Genomic DNA, 8,765 nt, shown 5'->3' with positions numbered 1-8,765 from the left:
ATAGTGTATCTTTTGAGTCTCGAGTTGAGGATAGCGGGGTCATCCTTGCCAAGATTCTTGGGCAGGATGTGTTGTACTATGCTAGCGGTATTTTTATATTTATTTCAGAAGCTGGTCATCTGAATGCTAATTAAATTTCATAAGGATATCTTCTCTTTAATGGTTTTAAATTGAATGTCCTCTTATTCTTCATTTATAACAAACGATATCAGCGTCATTTACCTTTGTTAAGATGCCAGAAAACTCCAAATCACTCAATCAATCTTCCCTTCGACCCTATTTGCATGAAGACTCCACATCGTAATTGATCTTATGAGAGGAAAAGTTTTATGAAAATAGAATTGTAGAATTCAAAACTTACTCTACTGGAAAATGTTATAAAGCGAGACGAGTCTTGTGATCAAACTTGAGAGGAATATTGCCCATAGTCATACGAAATTTAGTATTTTTAGCATGTATTTCTAGCGAATAGGTTTAAGGTCATACAAAGAATCGGAAGAGACTATGTGGATAGCATTACAATAAGACTGGATATGGTGAGGAGAGACTGAATTTGGGGTAAATATGGCAAAAATATGGAACTTTGTTCACGAGTAGAAGAAAAAGCTGTGATTAATCCGGATTGAATTTGTTCATCTAAAGAAGGAAAGAAGAGGAGACATAGCAGGAAGATTTGACTGGAGTCTTAGCAAAGAAATATCAGACATTCAGCTGATATATAGGAATGCGGTCGTGCTAAGTGGTGTTGTGCCTTAGTCATGCAGGTAGAAAGGACTTTGGTCGTCAATTGTTAGAATATTTTTTTAGGTTCGATCTTTAAACCGATTTGGAACAAGGTTGAACAAAAGGGGAACTGCGTTATACCCAACTGTATAGGAAGATGGGACTTGAATCGAATAATAGAAAATGTGAAAACCTACCCACTTGTGGTTGATCCCGTAACGGGATAGGACTTTGATATACAAAGGACACGTATAGGACTTGGGTACACTTGCGGCGAATTTACTTGTAAAACACTTGCCTTGGAGTTTAGACATACCCTCGAAGACTTTAATTTGTTTCAGACGTTAGGGATAGGACTGATATACAAAGGAAATGTTGAGGACTTATGGTACACTTGCGGCGAATGTACTTGTAAAACACTTGCCTTGGTTTCCTCGAAGACTTTAAATTGTTTCAGATGTTACAAGCTATTTTCAATAGGAAAATCTTCTTCTTCTTCTTCTTCTTCTTCTTCTTCTTCTTCAGCTTTTCCCATTTCTATATGGGGTCACTGTTTCTAATTAGCCTTCTCCATCTCCCTGCATAATATAATTGATTAATTGTGCTTTTCATCTAGTTTAGTTTTATCAAAATCATATGGAAGTTGAAGTACCAACAGACTAGGATGAAATTTTACATTGAGTGTCATTAGATGTGTAAGAAAATTTACCTGCCTTGTGGGCAGTAAAGCTATGGAAAACTTGAAAAAGCTGTATGGTATGCATGGTAATTGCCTTTCTATTTCTTCATTCCTTCAGGTTTGGAATTGAATTAGGCATGTAGTATTTTGAGACACTTATCTGTGACAACATTTTCAATATGAAAGTATAAGGGAATATGGTTGCTCCTCGTGCTATTTAATCTTAATAAAACCAACTGACTAGGGGGAAATTTTATATGATGGCCATCTCATATGTGTATGAAAATTTACCTGCCTTGTGGGCAATAAAGCTAAGGAAAACTTATAAAGAGCTCTATGGTATCCAGGGTGTATGCAAGGTAATTCCCATTCTATTTCTTGTTTCCTTAAGGTTTAAAATATAAATAGTCACGCACTATTCTAAGATTTCTTTTCTATGAATGGCAAAATCTTGGTAGTAACCCAGCCTCATCAGAAACTCTAACAGGCTATGCATGCTACCTTTCACTTATGTAAATTGAAAATGTATACCTGTTGTCTTTCCTGTTGGTATTTTATCTTTAGCTGGAGCCAATAGGTTCATCTGCTGTGTCATCAGCAGCCATTGTCTGGCCCTTCTTGGTCCTAGCTTGGGCGCTGATCATGTGTATATATGGGCAGTCTCTAGGGCATTGTCCTGCTCAATAAGGCAATGTCACTGGCCCTTGCCCTCTGCCATTCATGTCAATGACACTCCCTTGCCTCTGCCATTCAAGAGACCCCTTTAAACCTTTAAACAATAGGTACATTAGGTGTGTTTTGTTTTCCGTGTCCCTGAATGTTGGTAAAGTTCGTCATATTTCCTTTGAATTTTGGGTGTTTGTTTCTTTCGTAAACACTATAGCCACTGGAAGTGTCCCTTGCTTCAAATTGGCATCGTTTCTTCCATGCTCTATTGTTAGTAGGTAGGTTGAGGATGACAATATTATTTACCGAAGAACTCTCTCTCTCTCTCTCTCTCTCTCTCTCTCTCTCTCTCTCTCTCTCTCTCTCTCTCTCTCTCTCTCTCTCTCTCTCTCATATGTATAGTTGCAGGTAGTTTTTAATAGCGTGCAAAGCTGAAAAACGAATTATGCAGGTTGCGTGGACATTGCAATAGTGCAATACCATGGAAATTGTATGAATGACATGCTTAAACAAATCGCTTTCTTATCTGGTGCAATGCAGGTTAAAATCAAGGCCTAAAGATACACCTTTAGACCTTGGTCCGAATCATGTGTGGGAAAATGTTGTATCTCAAATGTATACATGAATGTATCAACACGTAATACATACAATGTATATACACATATTTCCAAGGATAAATATTACAATATTACTCAGAACGGATTCTCAGTCTTGAAAAAATAAGAATAAAATGATTGACATCGCCGAGTGTTGTCGTGTGTGTGTGTGTTTTGGAAGCTAATTGGCCGAAACTTTGCAGCAGGACCGAGAGAGCCGGGCGAAAGTTTTGCGTAATAATTTAATTTTCGGTAATTACTTGCAGGCTTGGTCAACACTTTTCTTAGCTCATTCTTATACTTTTAAAAATGGCGTCAAGTACGTGTCTGCATTTGAGTGCGTGTTATGGTTTTAATTTGTTGGTCTGTTAATTTGAGAAATCGGTGGATTTACGAAGTGTCTGATTACTACTACTACTACTACTACTAGATAAGCTACAACCCTAATTGGAAAAGCAAGATGCTATAAGCCCAAGGGCCCCAACAGGGTAAAATAGCCTAGTGAGGAAAGGAAATAAACTCCAGTACAAGAGAAGTAGTGAATATTACTACTACTACTACTACTACTACTACTACTACTACCACCCTAACTGGAAAAGCAAGATGCAATAAGCCCAAAGGCTCCAAAAGGGTAAGAATAGCAGAGTGAGGAAAGGAAATAAACTACAAGAGAAGTAGTGAACATTTGAAATAAAACATTTTAAGAACAGTAACATTAAAATAGATCTTTCATATATAAACTATAAAACTTCAAAAATCAAGCGGAAGAGGAATGCGATAGAATAGTGTGCCCGCGTGTATCCTCAAGCAAGAGAACTCTAACCCAGGACAGTGGAAGACCATGGTACAGAACAATGTTTTGATTTTGGAGTGTCCCTCTCCTAGAAGAGCTGCTTATCATAGCTAAATTCTCTTCTACCCTTTATCACTACATAGATTTTTCTTCTTCATTTCCCTGGACCTTGTAACACTGCCATATCACCTCTTCTCACATTATAACTTTCGAGAGTCATTTCTTTTTTTTTTACGTTTCGTTGACAACGTCTTTCAATCTTTAGCCAGGTTTCTGAACACTTTTAACCTTCCACCCTTCAAGAGGCACTCTTCGTCCGCCTCACTTTTGGCCGTGCCGTTTTCTTCTTCTTGTAGGTCTCGACCCAGAGACGGGCATTTGGTCCCTGTTGTTGATAAATGATGCAATAAAAACTCGCAGAAAGGATTTCATCCCATTCTGAGTGGGGATACCTTAACGTGGTGAAAGGGTTTGCAAAGCTGTACTAGTCAGAACCACGTACTAAGTTGGTTTGCTGTGAGCGATCAGACTATAGTCTCCCACCATCACTTGTCCACAATGGCCAGTGTGGTGATGAAATTTCCAAACCGCAGGCATGAATGCGAACATGTCTGAGGCCTTTGTCCTGCAGTGGACTAGAAACGGCTGCATTTGTTTGTGATATATATATATATATATATATATATATATATATATATATATATATATATATATATATATATATAAATAAACTTAATTAACACCATGGTACTCCACCGTGTCAAATCATTTATTTGTTCGTGTAGTTTTTTTTTTATTTTTAGTCTAATTTCTAGTTTTTTCCTTTCTAATTTTTTTTCTATCTTCTGTAAAATTTTGAAACTGCTCAGTGGGTGGTCTTAGACTTTTACATAGGTTAGTCTTTTTAATACTAGTAACGTTATGAATTTTGATTATCATGATGCAACGTTTTTCCTTATTATACGTACGTTATAACTTATGATTTGTGAGTCTTGATGAATATAATCATACCTTTTTCGGAAAGTGGTTAATACAGTACATACGTAATGTGCTTACTACTACTACTACTACTACTACTACTACTACTACTACTACTACTACTACTTTAAAAAGTCATAATCCAATGAGTCTTCAGAAATTATATCTGTTTGAATGAATACATACATAATGTGCTTACTACTACTACTACCACTACTACTACTACTACTTTAAAAAGTCAGAATTCAATGAGTCTTAAGAAATTATGTTTGAATGAATACATACATAATGTGCTTACTACTACTACTACTACTACTACTACTACTACTACTACTACTACTATTTTAAAAAGTCAGAATTCAATGAGTTAAGAAATTATATCTGTTTGAATGAATACATACATAATGTGCTTACTACTACTACTACTACTACTACTACTACTACTACTTTAAAAAGTCAGAATTCAATGAGTCTTAAGAAATTATGTTTGAATGAATACATACATAATGTGCTTACTACTACTACTACTACTACTACTACTACTACTACTACTTTAAAGAGTCAGAATTCAATGAGTTAAGAAATTATATCTGTTTGAATGAATACATACATAATGTGCTTACTAATACTACTACTACTACTACTACTACTATTTTAATAAGTCAGAATTCAATGAGTCTTAAGAAATTATGTTTGAATGAATACATACATAATGTGCTTACTACTACTACTACTACTACTACTACTACTACTACTTTAAAGAGTCAGAATTCAATGAGTTAAGAAATTATATCTGTTTGAATGAATACATACATAATGTGCTTACTACTACTACTACTACTACTACTACTACTACTATTTTAATAAGTCAGAATTCAATGAGTCTTAAGAAATTATGTTTGAATGAATACATACATAATGTGCTTACTACTACTACTACTACTACTACTACTACTACTATTTTAAAAAGTCAGAATTCAATGAGTCTTAAGAAATTATGTTTGAATGAATACTTACATAATGTGCTTACTACTACTACTACTACTACTACTACTACTACTATTTTAATAAGTCAGAATTCAATGAGTCTTAAGAAATTATGTTTGAATGAATACATACATAATGTGCTTACTACTACTACTACTACTACTACTACTACTACTACTACTTTAAAGAGTCAGAATTCAATGAGTTAAGAAATTATATCTGTTTGAATGAATACATACATAATGTGCTTACTACTACTACTACTACTACTACTACTACTACTACTATTTTAAAAAGTCAGAATTCAATGAGTCTTAAGAAATTATGTTTGAATGAATACATACATAATGTGCTTACTACTACTACTACTACTACTACTACTACTACTACTACTACTACTACTACTACTACTACTATTTTAAAAAGTCAGAATTCAATGAGTCTTAAGAAATTATGTTTGAATGAATACATACATAATGTGCTTACTACTACTACTACTACTACTACTACTTTAAAAAGTCATAATCCAATGAGTCTTCAGAAATTATATCTGTTTGAATGAATACATACATAATGTGCTTACTACTACTACTACTACTACTACTACTACTACTACTTTAAAGAGTCAGAATTCAATGAGTTAAGAAATTATATCTGTTTGAATGAATACATACATAATGTGCTTACTAATACTACTACTACTACTACTACTACTACTACTACTACTTTAAAAAGCCATAATTCAATGTCTCATGAAATTATATCTATTTGAATGAAATGTAATAACTCATTCGTAATAAATGTCTTTATATAGACTTAATGACTTTTCCTTCAACTGTATGATCAAACCTACTTGTTAAATTACTTTTATTTTAAATATAGGAATTGAAATTTACTTTCAGCGTTGACCGTAATTACTTTTTTAAATATGGGATTGAAATTGAGTTAATATAGTTTTTTAATATTTAAATTATAATTGACTTTCAGCGTTGACGACATTGACTTTTTAATTATAGTAATTGAAATTGAGAGTTTTTAATATAGTAATTGAAATAGACTTTTTTAGTATTGTAATTAAAATTTACTTTCGGCGTTGACAAAATTGAATTTTTAAATATATTAATTGAAAGAGTTGTTTAATATAGTAATTGAAATTGACTTTTATGGTTGACGAAATTGACATTTTAATTATAGTAATTGAAATTGAGTTTTTTAATATAGTAATTGAAATGGATTTTTTCAATATTGTAATTAAAATTGACTTTCAGCGTTGACAAAATTGACTTTTTATGTATACTAATTGAAATATAATTTGTTTAAAATAGTAATTGAAATGGACTTTTTCAATATTGTAGTTAAAATTGACGGTGACGAAATTGACTTTTAAATATAGGATTGAAATTGAGTTATTCAATATAGTAATTGATATTGAGGTATTTGATTTAGTAATTGAAATTGGCTTTTTTAATATTGTAATTAAAATTGAATTACGCCGTTGACAAAATTAACTTTTTAATTATAGCAATTGAAATTGAGTTTTTTTAATATAGTAATTGAAATGGACTTTTTTAATATGGTAATTAAAATTGATTTTCAGCGTTGACAAAATTGACTTTTTAATTATAGTAATTGAAATTCAATTTTTTGATATAGTAATTAAAATTGACTTTCATTGTTGACGAAATTGACTTTTTAATTATAGCAATTAAGTATAGTTTTCAATATAGTAATTGAAATTGACTTTCAGCGTTGACGAAATTTATTATTTAATTATAGCAATTGAAATTGAGTTGTTTAATATAGTAATGGAAATTGAGTTATTTTAAGATAGTAATTGAAATTGACTTTTTAATATAGTAATTGAAATTGATTTTTTTAATATGTTAATTGAAATTGACTTTCAGCATTGACGAAAATGAAACTTATGTAAAATGTAACCATCAACTCTTCCATTTGCAGGGTTGAAATACCTCCACTCAGCGAGAATCATTCATCGGGATATCAAGCCTGGAAACCTCCTCGTCAACTCCAACTGTGTTTTAAAGGTGAGAGAGAGAGAGAGAGAATGTTGAAAAGTAACTCTACAATGAGGTAATTATATAAATGAGAGAGAGAGAGAGAGAGAGAGAGAGAGAGAGAGAGAGAGAGAGAGAGAGAGAGAGAGAGAGATTTTAAATGATACCCATGCCAGGAGGGAGAAAATATTGGAGAGAGAGAATTTTGAAGAGTATCTTTTACAAGGAGGAAGGGAATGATATAAGGAATGATATAAGATGAGAGAGCTAGAGAAAGAGATTTTAAATTGTAACCTTACCAGGAGAGAGAGAGAGAGAGAGAGAGAGAGAGAGAGAGAGAGAGAGAGAGAGAGAGAGAGAGAGAGAGAGAGAGAGAGAGAGAGAGAGAGAGAGAATTTTAATTCTTCTTGTATAAACTGGTGGTAAAACCTTTTATATACTGTATAAAGAATATCTTTTTAAATATCTTTCTAAAGAACTTTAATGAAATATTCCCAATTTTCAGATCTGTGATTTTGGTTTAGCGAGAGTGGAAGAACCAGACGAGACCAAGCACATGACTCAGGAAGTTGTGACCCAGTATTACAGAGCTCCTGAACTCCTTATGGGTGCTCGGCACTATACCCAAGCAGTTGATGTGTGGTCCGTCGGCTGTATATTTGGCGAACTCTTGGGTCGTCGAATACTTTTCCAGGCACAAAGTCCTGTGCAGCAAGTAAGATGATGTCTAGCGTATTTCTGTATTATTATTTATTATTACTTGCTAAGCTACAATCCTAGTTGGAAAAGGAGGATGCTATAAGCCCAGGGGCTCCAACAGGGAAAGTAGCTCAGTGAGGATAGGAATCAAAGAAAACTAAAATATTCTAAGTACAGTAACAATATTAAAATAAATATATATACTATAAAATCGTTAAAAGAACAATAGGAAGAGAAACAAGATATATTAGTTAGAAAAGTATGCCCGAGTGGACCCTCAAGCAAGAGAACTCTAACCCAAGACAGTGGAAGACCATGGTACAGAGGCTGTTGCACTAATTTAGCTGAAGGATAGTGTGTAAAGGCTGCTCTTGAATGGCAGAGGTAAGGGACAGTGACAATGCCCTAGCAGGACAGTGCCATAGAGATTGACCATATATGCATATGATGAGTACCCAAGGCCCCTCTCCATCCAAGCTAAGACCAAGGAAGGCCAGGCAGTGGCTGCTGATGACTCAGCAGGTATAATTATAGGCTCCTCCAAACCCTCCATTCTTAGCTTACAAGGATGGTGAGGTTGCAGACACAACAAGAAACTGTAGAGCTTGAGCGGGTCTTGAACCCGAGTC

At 33.7% G+C, this 8,765-nt stretch overlaps 1 protein-coding gene across 4 annotated transcripts in view; it reads left to right on the top strand.

The window, feature by feature from the left end:
• nmo (serine/threonine-protein kinase nemo) overlaps positions 1-8,765 on the top strand; it is a 341,472-nt gene that overhangs the window by 283,520 nt on the left and 49,187 nt on the right. For all 4 annotated transcript variants that reach the window (XR_011044290.1, XM_068372255.1, XM_068372257.1 and 1 more), the window contains exons 5-6: positions 7,382-7,467; positions 7,943-8,152. Coding sequence is in view for 3 of the 4 variants with exons in the window: in XM_068372255.1 (XP_068228356.1) it covers positions 7,382-7,467; positions 7,943-8,152 (296 nt within the window). In the remaining variant the exon portion in view is untranslated. The remainder of the gene's footprint in view (positions 1-7,381; positions 7,468-7,942; positions 8,153-8,765) is intronic.

This window comes from Palaemon carinicauda, chromosome 4 (genome assembly GCF_036898095.1).
Source record: "Palaemon carinicauda isolate YSFRI2023 chromosome 4, ASM3689809v2, whole genome shotgun sequence".
Classification (NCBI taxonomy): Eukaryota; Metazoa; Arthropoda; class Malacostraca; order Decapoda; family Palaemonidae; genus Palaemon; species Palaemon carinicauda.
Note: the sequence above shows the minus strand (reverse complement) of the source record. Positions and strands in the feature narration are given on the sequence as shown.